The sequence below is a fragment of the Pan paniscus genome, chromosome 5 (genome assembly GCF_029289425.2).
Source record: "Pan paniscus chromosome 5, NHGRI_mPanPan1-v2.0_pri, whole genome shotgun sequence".
NCBI classification, from domain to species: Eukaryota; Metazoa; Chordata; class Mammalia; order Primates; family Hominidae; genus Pan; species Pan paniscus.
Window position 1 is genome coordinate 165,917,642 of NC_073254.2, and position 15,058 is coordinate 165,932,699.

Consider the following 15,058-nt stretch of genomic DNA (forward strand, 5'->3'; position numbering starts at 1 on the left):
TTAGAAAGACAAAAATTTGCAACACCTGATTTAAAAACTGAAAATAAAAGTGTATTTGTGTAACCTCTTTAGATTTTGCTGCTGATTTCATAAAACTGAAATTTTAGAAATGACAAGTGGTATATATTCTGCAGGAAAAATACCTGTGGTTCTAATGTATTAACATTTTAAAACATCTCAGAAACAAGATAAAAAGGAGGTTATAGAAGTCTTTACTTTCTTCAAAAGACAACTGTTATATACTCATGGTAAGAGAAAACCCATGAGTTCAAAAGAAAGAGAACTCAAAATAGTTGACTTATTTATGCATCTGTTCATTCAACCAATAAATCATTGCTAACAGTAAAATAAACTTGTATTGTGGGTCAGACAATGTGCTAGGTGCTAAGGATTTCAAAATGTATAAGAAATTCAAGTTTCTCCCCACCAAAAAACCAAAACTCAAAATGATATCTGGAGGCAAATACAAGTAAGAAACACTGCATTTTGGCATACCTTTCTTTGAAGCTCATGGATGGTCTGCTGCACAGGATATAAAGCTTGCTGGGCTTCAGCAACTTCTGTATTACACTTGCTCATATAGTGCTCTCGCAGCTGTTTGGCCTGTGTTGAAACAGAGAATATAAACTTTCACTCCCAATCTAGAATATAATTCAGTATGATGTTTCAAGAAGAATGGGTCATTTTATACATTTAAAGCTACTTAACTGCATTTAAACATAAAAGTACAAGTGTACTGTAGAGAACATAAAATTCACGCTAAAAATTCCTTATATATGGAAGTTAACAAAATTTACCTGTCCAAGTAACAAAATTTAAGAAACACCGAAGATTTGTTTGCCAAATTTTTATTTAAATTTTTTTTTTAGTTAGAATAAGCAAAGAGGGGAAAAAAAGAACAGTAATATTTCAAATGATAGGCAAAGCAAAGACACCTTTCTAAAATTTGGCTAATTTAGTTATTAAAATTTCTTGGTTACTGCAGTTTAAAAATAATCCTTGAGAATACACAGTAACACAGGTGTTAGGAACTGAATTTTGTTTCCCCAAAATTCATATGCTGAAGCCCTAAGAAAGTAGATTTTAAATGTTCTCACTACACACACACACACACACACACACACACACGCATGCAATAAAAATAAAGAGGTAATTGATTTAGTTTGATTTAGCTATTCTAGTGTCTACATACATCAAAACATCAGTCTCTACTCATGAATAGATAAAATTTTTGTTAATTAAAATAGTTTACCAGGGCACCTCCGCCCCCAAAACAACCAGTGCAAAAAGGCTGTGCTTATTTATATCATCTCATTTTTTATCCTGTTGACTCAAATAAAGCCTCCACTTATAGGTTCGATACATTTCAAACATACCTACTCTTTTGATTTTAGCTCTTTAATGTTTAACAACAGCAAAAATCCCTGGAAGAATCTGCATAATAAGCTATTAACAATTCATAGTAAAATAATTTATAATATCACTCTTTTCGATGTCATTCTTTTCAAAAAGAGGCGACACTTTTTGTAGAGGAAACTTCTTTGGGAGAACTACCACCAAAAATTTGACTTTATTTACCCCCTTAAAAATACACAGAAATGTGGAGAAAGTGCAAAAGTTTGTATATTTACTAAGCTACCTCTTTTGTAGATCTGCCATGAGATCAAAGTTTCTTTTTTAAAACTCATTTATTTACATCCCATTCTGTTGGCTACCAACAGCCATATCTACAACAAGCATTTATCACATAACTGCAGGTAGATCAGCAGAGAAGCCAAATAATACGTACTGCTGCCATTCTCTGCTACCCAAAATCACAACAAAATTTGAAACATCAAAGTAACAGGAAAACATGATTACATTTATTTGTATGTTGTATGTCCTAGGATATATCAACTATATGGAGCATAAAGTTTGAAGAAAATATACTTTTATAGACAGAATGAAAAAAATAATTACCTCTTCCTCAAGTCGGCCATCACGCAAGGTAGGTGGTATCCCTGGGTGCCTGGCTATCAACAATTCCATCAAGTTATGGGTAGCATGAAGTCTCTACAAACATATCAAAGGCAGTAATTATGACAGTCAATGCAGAAGACTCTGAAGAGAACCTAATATTAATATGGCACACAGAACACTAACACCACATTAAGATCATATCACCAAATACTTTTCCTATAAAACAATCTGAGTACTACCACTTTGTTTTCTTTACTCAAGGGCAGGGTGTTAATGTCTAGGACCTGCCTTTTGTAACCCTTATCCATGCAGAATATCAGATTTATATTTAATTTTTCCTCTCCCTCCACTTTTCCACATGTTCCTCTAAATATCCACTCTGGTACTTGTGAACATGTTAGTCAGTCCCAAGGTCAATATTCTGAATGGTAATGACATCTTACCTGGGACTCAAACCTAAACTTGCCAAAATTAATAAACCCATCTCTACTTCTTATTTAGCTAGAGAGCCTTGTCTATATGAGTCAATGACAGATCCAAGAAGGGAAAGAGAAATAAGTGTTATAATTAAAATATCCAAATCTCCCTAAAGACCTCTAAAAATTATCATTAGATAGGTTTTATTGCTTAGTTCCTTTTCTTTTTAATGAAAACCATGTGAATAAATATGTTGATATTCATATGTCAAAGTGATAAAACTGACCTACTCTTGGAAGTACAAGTACTTTGAGCTATTTTTAACTGTAGCTTATATAGACTTACCTTGTCAGGCTTGTGCCCAAAACTTCCCTGAATGGAACAGTAGTGATTCTCAAATGTTAGTGTACATACAAATCACCTAAAATGCTTATTGAGAAGACTGAATCCCAAGTTTCACCCAGTGATTATTATGACTGTTTGTTACCATTTATCCTCTTAAACATTCAGAAAAATTATTTTGTTAAAAAAAAAACAGAATACCTATGAAACTGTTTAGTCTTTACTTACTTGAAGTGAATCAGTTTTGAGTTTTCCTTTGTGTTCCTCCGAGGAGCGCAACACTTCTCTGTACAATTCTGCTGCCAAGGCATACTCACCTAAAGAATTAAAATGTATTTAAAGCATACGAGAGTCACATATTTAGCTCCCAATGTCATCTAGTTGTCCATTATTTAAGAATACTGTAAAAATAAAATGTAATGATTATAACTTTTTTTAAGTAAAGAAATTTGACTTGGTATTAATATGATTGCCCAAGTTTTAAAAAAGGCTGAGTACAGTTCCTTCTTTAATTCCATGGAATATAATGTTCTTATATTACATTTATAATATTTTAAAATTATACTGAAATATGTTTATAATCAAACCTGTTTGTAATGTTTTGAGATTATGCTATTGGATAATCTTTTAATTTAGACAAAAAAATTTCCTCTTGCTGAAGTTAAAAGGTGGCAATCAGTAGTCATTATGATGTTTGAAATTAAGGATAAACTTAAGGTAATTATAGATTATTTATTAAAAAAAAAATTTAAGACACTCCAACCAACCTACACATAGCGATCAGAAAAATATACTATTCTTGGTAGCTATTATTGTTCTTGGTATTAGGCCAAATAATTTGCAATTAAAAACTTCATGTCAGAAACTCAGGGATCTCCCTCTTCTTCTGGTCACACAAATCATGGTCTGAGATGTATGCTGTTTTCTACTGTTCATAATTAGCACCTCATTCAAATAAAGCAATTCAAAAAGTATCGATTAAAGCACAGTCTGGCAAAGTATGGCCCATGGGTCATTTCTACCCTCTGCCTATCTGTTGGGCACATCAGCTTAGAATGAATTTTACATTCTTAAATAGTTGAAAAAAATTCAAAAAAAATATTTTGTGACATGTGAAAATTAAATTTCAGGGTCCATAGTTTTATTAGAACCTAGCTCTGCTCATTTGTTTTTATACTGCCTGTGGCTGCTGTTGTACTACAACAGCCAAGCTGATAGTTGTGCAGAGATCTTATGGCTTGCAATGCCTATGTATTATCTGCTTCTTTACACAGAAAGTTTGATGATACCTCAATAAAGTAAGAGATGAACATTTTTAATGGCTTGAATAATAGAATCTATCTTAATTGCTGCTTGTAAAATTCAAGACAGGTAAATTATAAATACTATTAAAGTAAAAACCTAACACTGGCAAAACCATGCAATCCATACCAAAAAAAGGTACAAGATGTTCTAGCTTTTATTTGCTGAGAAAGTTTTTTTCCTAAGTATCACACATACTTTCTTTTAAAAAAAAACTTCAAGCTGGTTTTATGAATATCATGTAATTAGGACCATGTTCATAGTTACAATGAGCTATATATATAAGCAAACCTTTGTAAATTTTGAAGTTGGCTCTTTTTTTAGCTCATATATAAGTTTACATACATATCTTAATTTTGGTAAAATATACATAAAATTTACCATCTCAGCCCTTTTTAAGTGTGTAGTTCAGTGGCATTATGTATATTCAGCGTTGTGCAAAACACCTAATTTAAAATAAATTTTTGGAACAATAGCTCTTATACCATTACTTTATATCTAGTTCTATTAGTTAGCTAATACAAAGCTTTCTAAAACACACATTATCAAAGAACTGTAGTCAGCCAATTTCTATTCCCTTTAAATAAGGGAGAAGATTATTTTCACAATAATAAAGTTACTTTATAACGTAGGCATTAACATTCATTATCTTCACAGTGAGTTCTCTTTTTTTAGTTAAGAGTCTTGATTAAAGCTTTTCAAAGGACATTATGAATTCTATCAGTATTTATACTACCATTTGTAGAGAATAATTCATTTAACAATTTTCTCTTCATAATTACCATACCTTTTAAAGAAGGTATAGTGATTAAACTATAATGTAAAGCAGCTGAATTTGATCTATTCGTTATAATACCTGGTTTTGCATGTTTACTTTTAAAAAGACATGCTTTCTGAGGAAGATTAAAAAAAAACCCATATTCAATGTTATAAAGGTTTAAGTCAAATTTGGAAATACCCATTCTCAGCCACTTGATGGCGCTAACATTTCTAGGAAAACTGGTGGATTTGATATTGTCAAGCTAATTTTCTCCAAAAATCATCTGCAGAAAACACAATGTTCAAAATTGGAATAATAAAATGTGTTTAATACCAGTCAAGGAGAATCTCAGAATATGTATTAATGTATCATACGTATTTATTTACATATAATATAAGCAAATCTTTTTAGAGTTTGAAATTAATTTTAGATTTCTTTTAAAAGTCAGACCTTCACTGTCTGATCTTCACATTAGAAGAATCTAATTTATGTTAAGTTATATATGTAATGTTACTTTAAAAAATGAATATTGTTTAACACATTACTATGAAGTTAATAAAAACTAAAAGCAGCAAATCTATTACAATTAAGTTGAAAATTACAATTCAGAAGGAACATATCCTCTATTAATGGACTTTCTGGTGGCGGATTTCTCTTAATAATCAACAATACACTGCTAGCTAAATTGAGGACTTTCTAGGGAATGCCCTAGAGGGAAGATTTGCACACAAAGTTACGTGTACTATATGTGAACAATTTAACATGAATACATAATAATAGGCCCTTTTCTATTAGATATTGATAACAGAATTTACATTGTGAGCAGGTTGAAAGTGGTAAGAATCTGAGGTAACCTTCATATTACCATAACCAATAACATCATTCTTCATCTCTGTTTTTATAACGTTTTCAATGTGCTTCTACATTTTGTATTAAGAACAATAGTTGAGGTAAGTAAAGCACCTGTAGTATTTTATTGACAAAGACACTGAAGTTCGGAAATCTTGAACAATATATACCATTTCACAGGGTTCCAACTGCAGCATGTAAGAAGGCCCACCCTATTCAGTTCTTGTCTAGAGCTATTTCTACTCAGCTTCTGAGAATCCTTATAACTCTACCCAAGTATCTAGCACAATAAGAGACACTTTCCATTTCTGGTTCTATTATGCTAAAGAGCTAACAACTACAGACGGGCTACTCAAAGAGGCTTAATGTAAGAAGATTTATATACTACAAAAAGCACACATTTCTTTGGGCAACTGATTTCTTTGTACTTCATTTGCTCTTTTTTTTTAAATTTCTTAAGGTAGCAGCTGAAGTCTCCGATATGAAACTTTTTTCTTTTCTAGTACATGTTTAATGCTATGAATTTCTTTTTAATAACTGATTTGCTGCATCCCACAAATTTTGATGTTTCATTTTTATTCACTTCAAAGTATCTCCTACTTTCCCTTTTATTTTTTAACCCAAAGGTTTAGAAGTGTGTTATTTAATTCACAGCATTTGCGGACTTTCCAGTTTTCCTTCTGTTATTGGTATGTACCACTGTGGGCATAGAACACACTCTGTAAGCATGAATCCTTTGAAATTTACTGCCTTGTTTTACAGCCCAGAATATGCCCTATCTTCATATACATTTAATGTGTACTTGAAAACAATGTATATTCCTCTTTGGTTGGGTAGTCAATAAACACTGATTAGGTCAATTGGTTGACAGCGGTGTTTGAACTATGTATGCCCTCACTTATTTTTTACTTATTCTATACATAACTGAGAGAGGGATGTAGAAATCTCTGACAATAATTACGCACTTGTTTATTTCTCGTTATAATTCTATCAGTTTTTAGTATTTATTTTGAAACTCTTGTTTTAGGTACATTAATATTTAGAATTTTTTTCTCTAGTGATAAAAGTAACACCCTTTATCCTTGGTAATATTCTTTGCTCTGAAATCTACTTTAGAAGTTCCAGTGGTACAATCAGTTAGCAGGCAGTATTAATAAGAAATCTATTTTACTTGATAGAAATATAGTGGCTTTATCGTTCTTTTGATTAGTGTTAACATATCTTTTTTCATCCTCTTACATTTGCATCTTTAAATATAAAGTAGGTTTCTTATAGAGAACATATTGATGGTTATTGTTTGTTTTTAATCCAGTCTGACAATCCAGGCCTCTTAATTGGGATATTTAGACCATTACAGTTTACGTGATCACTGATAAGCTTGTTTTTAAATCTACCATCTTGCTGTTTGTTTTCTAATCATCTCATTTGTTTTTTGCACCCTTTTTTTTTGGAAGATTTTTAATTTATTTATTTATTTACTTATTATTATTATTATTTTTGAGATGGAGTCCTGCTCTGTAGCCCAGGCTGGGGTGCAGTGGTGCAATCTCAGCTCACTGCAACCTCCGCCTCCGGGGTTCAAGTGATTCTCCTGTCTCAGCCTCCCAAGTAGCTGGGACTACAGGTGCATGCCACCACACCCAGCTAATTTTTGTACTTTTAGTAGAGACGGGGTTTCACCATGTTGGCCAGGATGGTCTCCATCTCCTAACCTTGTGATCTGCCTGCCTCAGCTTCCCAAAGTACTGGGATTATAGGCACAAGCCACCGTGCCTGGCCTGATTTTTTATTTTTTCTTTTTATCTATTCTTTTGGATTATTACCTCTAACTCCTTGTTGTATGTTGAAGTGGTGGCTGTAGGGTGCACATTCTTTGCCTTGTCACAGTCTACCTTCATATAATATTATACCTCTTCATATACAGGATAATAATCTTACAATATTATACAACCACGTCTCCCCACACAGACTTTGTATTATTGCTTTTGCACATTGTACATTTACATGATATAAAACCCACAATATATTTCTTTTTTTTTTTTCCTTTGGGGACTCCAACACATTTATATTAGGCCATGTGAAGTTGTCCACAACCTCACTGAGGCTCTTCTCAAAATTTTCAGTCTTCTTCGTTTTTCATGTTGGAGAGTTTCTATTGCTATTCTATACTTTGACTTTCTTGATTTTTTTCTTAGGTGGTGTCTAATCTTCTATTTATTAAGTGAATTTTCTATATTAGACATTGTAATTTTGATTTCCAGAAGTTTGATTGCATGTTTTCAAGGTTTCTACTTAACATGTTTCATCTTCACTCTTGAACCTATGGAATACAGTTTTAATGTTTCTCATATTTATATGGAAAGGTGTGTCTATATGGTGCTTATTAAAAGTGCCAGTTATATAACTTTGCTTCCAGCCAAGATAGAGTAACAGACAATGGATTTACTCTTCCCTGTGAAAACTACAATAACAGGCAAAATATACAAAATGACAGTTTGTAAGATATTAGACCTAATGCAAAAAAAGTGATCCGTGAGAGATGGAGAAGCCACTAATACTCTTCCATGTAAATATAAGATGCTCTTTCTAACCTGCTTTAATTTTGTGCATAATATATAACACTATAACTTTATACATATACGTTCTGTGTGTGTGTGGGAGGGTGTGTGTGTACTTGTCACCCTCTGTAAGAATTTAAGGTCTGCAAGATCAGAGAGTTACTTTATTTACCATATCATCGTTACCTAGATCAGGTGTGGCACACAAATATTTGCTGAAAAAATGATCCCACAAACTATTATTTTTAAACCAATGAACAATAATTCCTTTAATGTGTCAAAATTTAACCATTTTTCTATTTCTAATCATTTTGACTGTTTACAGTTGTTTACTATTAAACTATTAAAGTCTAAGATTAACAACTTAAAGAGAAATCTGTGTATCCTCATTTCCTTAAAAAAGAACTAAAAATGGAAATGTTTGGTTAAATCATATGTAAACTTTGAAGGTTTTCAAAACGTTCTATGAAACTGCTCTCTATTAAGTTGAACCTATTTAAACTATATTCAGTAGTGTGTGGGAGTATCTTTTTGGGGGAAAAATCCCCCCCCCCCAAAATCAAAATCTATTTTTTCTATAATTAACCTTCCTCAGGAAGTGTTTGAAAGAATCAGAGATAACGCAATCACCTTCTACCTTTAATAATATGAATGCCTGCTAAGCCATTGAGAGCACAAACTAGCTGTCGATGTGCTTCTTCACATTCAGTTCCACATTTCTTCTGCAAAGATGTCAGCAGCTCTTCCATTGTCATGGTGCTAAAAGAAAAGGTAGACTGTTCAAAACTAGAAAGAAAATCCCAAGTGTTACTTCAGTGGGAGTGTTATATCTCACATGATCAAGAGTGTATGAGACTCGCAGTTTTTGTGGTATCTCTAGCATTTTTTTCGCCTCAATTTTTACCATTATTTTTTCCCACATAAGTACCTTTATTTGATCACATCTTTCTTTAAGTTTTTCCCATTTCAGTAAAGGGAGAATGAAACTAGAAAAATCTTCCTCAAGTACAAAGTACAGCATGACATATTTGAAACATTACAGGTATTAAAATGTAAGACTGACTCTGAATCCCAGCACTGCAACTTAATTAGAAAACCTCTTTGAGCCTGAATATTTTTTTAATCAGTAAAAAATGAAGATCCTCTAAGGTTAAATGCCATTCCTTCAAAAGGCTGTCTAACCTTAACCATTCATATATAAATTGTTTTCGGACTCTAACTGTACACAGCAATTTGTTCATATATCTTTTGAAATTTACTATGTTCACTTCATATTTTAGAAATCTATACTTTTCATCATTTCCCTTATTTGTCTATAACCTGCTTAAAAGCAAAGACAAAACTGAATCCTCTTTCTATCTCTTATAGCCAAAGGCCAGTTTCTGAGTTGCAGTCTGATTCACAAAAACTTTCTGGGACAATAGAGTATTATGAACACAAATTTCTTAATGTTCTCAGAATGAATAATCAGAGAGATAGAAAATATTTAACGGTAATCTAACTCCCTGATGTGGGAACTATGAAATAAAGTAAGAGCAAAAGCCTTTCATATCTGGAGTACAACCAAAACCCTAAATAACAAAATAATTTTAAAAAAAAACCTCAACAATAATCCTAATTTTAAAAGAAGTGTTCAAGGCCAGGTGTGGTGGTTCATGCCTGTCATCCCAACAGTTTGAGAGGGTGAGACAGGAGGACTGCTTGGGGCCAGGTGTTCAGGATCAGCTCAGGCAACATAGCGAGGCCCTGTCTCTACAAAAACATAAAACAGGCCAGGCGTGGTGGCTCACGCCTGTAATCCCAGCACGAGGCTGAGGGGGGTGGATTACCTGAGGTCTGGAGTTCAAGACCAGCCTGACCAACATGATGAAACCCCGTCTCTACTAAAAATACAAAATTAGCCAGGCGTGGTGGCACATGTCTGTAATCCCAGGTACTTGGAGGGGTGGGGCAGGAGAATTGCTGGAACCCAGGAGGCGGAGATTGCAGTGAGCTGAGATTGTGCCACTGCACTCCAGCCTGGGCAACAAGAGCGAAACTCCATCTCAAAAAACAAATAAAATAAAATAAAATAAAATAAAATAAAAAAGCAGCTGGCTGTAGTAGTGTGCACTTGTAGTCTTAGCTACTTGAGAGGCTGAGGCAGGAGGATCACTTGAGCCCAGGAATTTGAGGCTGCCACTGTGAGCTATGATCACACCACTGCACTCCAGCCTGGGAAAGAGACCCTGTCTCAAAACAAAAAAAAAAAACAAACAACAACAAAAAAAACACCAAACCCACTGCAAAAAGGAAATGCTTAAAACCATGAAAATAATTCTGGTAATTCTCCATTGCAAATGAGCTTCCATACCAAAGAAAACCCTCTACACCATTAAAGATAACTGACAACTCAGTTACATGTCTCTGAATGAAACTGTGGGCCTGAAATATTGTCTATTATGATATACTAACTGCAATTAAAAAAAAGTTGATAATAAAACCTTTTTTGGAGTGGCAAGAACTCTCCACGAACAGCCTGTGGGTGACAGCAGGCCTGTCTGAGCCTCAGCAATGGATACAGGATAGAGGTGACAGTCCTTCTGTCTAGGCTGCTGAGCTTCAGAGCCCAGTCAGAAATCTTCCTGAGTTTTACCACCGCATCCTGGCAGCACACCTCATGCTGACGGTGATAGAAATGCCTTTCCACTGGAGAAAAGTGGAGCCAGTGTATTTCTTCGGTTTGTGGTGGTATTTGGATCTGTGAAAAGGAGCAGGAAAAAAAAAAAAAGATATCATCTAAAAATTTAACTTTCCATCCCAATTGTTTCTTTTCTCTTATAGTACCTTTATCAATAAAAACTTATTGTACTGACTTGGTCAATCACATCTTTCTTTGCAGACCTCCACAGTATCTTGGCAATAAAGCTGTAGAGATGCTGAGGATTCTTCTTGCAGTAAGGCCGATAGAGAAGTCGAACCCACCAGTGTTTGACACAGTAAGGTTCAATACCAAGAAAGACCACTAACCCAAAAAGATCTGAAAAGAAAAAATAAAATACATTGAGGATAACTCTATTACTTCATTACTAGTTTGCAGAAGCTTTTCTACAGACATTACACAGCACATAGAACTTTCCATGAATTAAAATACAGGCTGTATAGGCTCTTAAATCTGAAATTCAATTCCAATTCCATTTATACTTATTGAGCATCTATTCTGCCCTAGGTTTTGGGCTAGGTGCTAAAATAATGTTAGATTTATGCAACCATTCATTACGTAAAGCTTATACTTAATTCAAAAATCTGAAATTGTTATCAGAAGTTAAACCAAAAAACCACTCAACTGAATGTACTTGGTAAGACATATATAAGAAATACCATGCTCTGAAACCAATAGATGCAAGATTTGCTGGATTGGAAAAAAGAATTTCTAATCACACAGATGACATGAAGAATATTCTCTGATGCAATATTTCTCATACCCTTTATCTAATAATTCTCCTAGAAAAGAAGCCTAAGAGAGTAATAAAAATATAGATAAGATTTACTTACACAGTGATATTCATAGCAACAATATGTAGAAAAATGACTCAAATAAATAAATTATGGTAATCCCACAAAATAGAACTATTTTTCTTTTCTGATTCAGCATGCCTTGTATTTGTTAGCTTTAGAGCATGGGACTTCTTGTTTATCTCTTTAGTGGGCACAGTCAATTTTATATTCTATTCCCCCCCACCTGCCCACTTAACATACCCTAAACAGTTTTCCATATATTTATTTGTGAGGACTTAATGAAAAACTGCTTTGGATATGAAGTGGAAAAAAAAAAGGAATATAAAATTGTGCATGCAGAATAAGCTCAAATATATAAACATCTATATAGAAAACATCTTCAAATGAAGACTATAAGTGTAATTTTATAATTTTCTTTTTGTTTTTTTGAGACAAGGTCTTGCTGTTGCCCAGGCTCGAGTGCAGTGGCACCATCTTAGCTCACTGCAGCCTCAACCTCCTGGGCTCAAGTGATCCTACCTCAGCCTCCCAAGTAGCTGAGATCATAGGTGTGTGCCACCATGCCTGGCTAATTTTTTTATTTTCTGTAGAGACAGGGCTTCCCTATGTTGCCCAGGCTGATCTCGAACTCCTGGGCTCAAGTGATCCTCCCACCTCAGCCTCCCAAAGTGCTGGGATTACAGGTGTGAGCCACCATGTCCGGCTCGTAATTTTCTTTATACTTTTATGTACAGTTCAAATTTTTTCACAATGGGCATATATTCTCTTCAGAAGCCATAAAATAATAATAAAAATATCCTTCCCACACCTACAACACTTATTCTGAAGATGATCAACAAATATTTAGATTGAATTAAGTTACCTTGATGGTTGCTGGGAGTTAGCAACATCTGAAGGAACCAATGCATCACTGCTATGCAAAGGTCCACAGATTCATATTTTTAGCTCAAATCAATGCAATTGCTATATGTTACCTCTTTTTTGAGGTCCCAAAGCCGTCTCAAACTCAACTTGCCGAAATCTCAAATTCATAATCTTTTTGCACACACGCTTCATCTTCTTTTTTTTTTTTTTTTTTGAGACAGAGTCTTGCTCTGTCGCCCAGGCTGGAGGGCAATGGTGCAATCTCAGCTCACTGCAACTTCTGCCTCCCAGGTTCAAGCGATTCTCCTGCCTCAGCCTCCCGACTAGCTGGGATTACAGGCGTCTGCCACCATGTCCAGCTAATTTTTGTATTTTTAGTAGAGACGAGGCTTCATCATGTTGGCCAGGCTGGTCTCAAACTCCTGACCTCAGATGATCCACCCGCCTCAGCCTTCCAAAGTGCTGGGATCAGAAGTGTGAGCCACTGGCCCATGCTTCTTTTCTGGTAGTATTCACTGGGGAAACCAGTCACCATTCATGGATTTATGCAAGTCAGAAATCTTGGTATCTCCTGATCTGTCACTGAGGCTTGTTAATTTTGCCTTATCCACTTTTTTCTGTTACCTTTAGGACAAACCTAGTTCAAATCAAAAGTGCCAGCACCACTTGCCTAGATTACTTCTTATAGACAATCAATTAATATCCTAACATCCACTCTTACCCTCTTCTAAGCCACTCTCCACACTGCAACTAGAGTGATCTTTTGAAATACAAATCTAACCACAAAATGACCCCCAACCACTGTGTTTAAATCGTTTCAATAGCTCCTACTACTCTTAAGAAAAAAAATAAAATTCTTTAACAAGGCAAATAACATCCTCCATGGTCCCATCTCTACCTACCTAGTCTCTCTATCCACCATCATCTCCCTAGCTCTTTACATTCTAGCCACGCTATTTCTGCCACATGATCTATTTACATTAATATTTTCTGTTTCCTCTACCATAGAGGATTTTTCCTTTTCCTCTTTACCTAGCTCATGTTAATGTTTCAGATCACAGCTCAGTTGTCAGCATCCCAATTGTATGATGTTATAGAACAAACTATTTTTTTAATGAAACCTGTTATAGTTAGAATTTTCCTTTTTTTCATTTGTGAAAGTTATCTCAATTGCAATTTAATATTTATCTAAGTATTTAAGAAATATTTTAAGAAATATATGTTCTCCTCTAAGCTGTAAGCTCAATAGATAAGGGATCATATGTACTTTTGCTCATCATCTGCTATGGTTTGAATGTATCCCCCAAAAGTTCATGTGTTAGAAGCTTAAACTCCAGTGAATAATATTAGGAGGTGGGGCCTAATTATATGTGACTCAGTCATGAGGGTGGAACCCTCATGAGTGGATTAATGTCATTATTGCAGGAGCGGGTTAGTTATCTCAAGGGTTGGTTGTTACAAAGCGAGTCCAGCCCCTGGTGCTTCTCTCTATCTCATGTACTCCCTTCCACCTTCCACCATGAGATGATCCTTGCCAGTTGCCAGTGTCATGCTCTTAGATGTGCCAGCCTCTAGAACTGTGAGTTAAACAGACTTCCCTTCTTTGTAGTTATCCAGTCTGTGGTATCCTAACAGCAAAAATCTGACTGAGATTCTATCCTACCTCACAAAGAAATAAATCAAATACATAAATAATAACAAATGAAATAATAAATGCATCAAAGTACTTGTTAAAGTCAATACTTTCGAAGACATTAAAATAAATAAATGACTACATAAATGGAAAATAAAAACAACAAAAGCAGAAGTAGAGGCAGCTATCATTCATTGAATATTTAATATTTGTTAGGTACTGTGCTAAATCCTTTGTATACTTCATCATAATTCATCTTTAAAACACCTTATTTTATAGATAAGAAAAATAAGGACTTAAATGTTTAAGGAATTTGTTTATGGACATACAACTAATCAGTCCGGATGTAAACCCCAGTTCTTATATTCCCCAAAGCCAATGCTTTCTATATTATACAAATGAATACATTATGTAGACACAGGGTGTGGCGGGTGGAAGGAGTTAGGAAGCGTTCTTCCATATTTGACATCCCAAGTAGATGACATATTTCAGTCTGGCAATTTCTGAAGACATTTCTGGGTGTCAGAATTGTAGGAGTGCTACCAGCATCTAGTGGGTAGAAGCTAAACATCCTAAAACATACAGGACAATTCCCAAAGAAGAATTATCTGGCCCCAAATGTCAATATGGCCAATGTTGAGAAACCCTAGTTTAGCACAAAAAGAAAACAAATGAGACTTCCATGTCCAAATACAACAGAGTAAGTCATGAGCAGGCTAACATTCCTAGTGTGACAACTAGAAAAAAACCATTTAATTGCAAGAATCAGAAAGATACCAGAGAGATATGGAAGTGAGGAAGAAAGACAAAATTCTAGAAAGTCTGGAAAAGCTCTTTTGGAGCTGACTTGGAACACGACGAAACTTGCCTTATTGT

The 15,058-nt window shown here is 34.5% G+C and overlaps 1 protein-coding gene across 9 annotated transcripts in view; it reads right to left on the reverse strand.

Annotated features, from left to right (window-relative positions):
• Positions 1-15,058, reverse strand: part of SHPRH (SNF2 histone linker PHD RING helicase) — a 126,034-nt gene that overhangs the window by 83,360 nt on the left and 27,616 nt on the right. For all 9 annotated transcript variants that reach the window (XR_010112537.1, XR_010112539.1, XR_010112538.1 and 6 more), the window contains 6 exons: positions 11,043-11,206; positions 10,671-10,927; positions 8,825-8,946; positions 2,947-3,035; positions 1,960-2,052; positions 496-603 (listed from right to left, as the gene is read on the reverse strand). Coding sequence is in view for 6 of the 9 variants with exons in the window: in XM_063605519.1 (XP_063461589.1) it covers positions 496-603; positions 1,960-2,052; positions 2,947-3,035; positions 8,825-8,946; positions 10,671-10,927; positions 11,043-11,206 (833 nt within the window). In the remaining 3 variants the exon portion in view is untranslated. The remainder of the gene's footprint in view (positions 1-495; positions 604-1,959; positions 2,053-2,946; positions 3,036-8,824; positions 8,947-10,670; positions 10,928-11,042; positions 11,207-15,058) is intronic.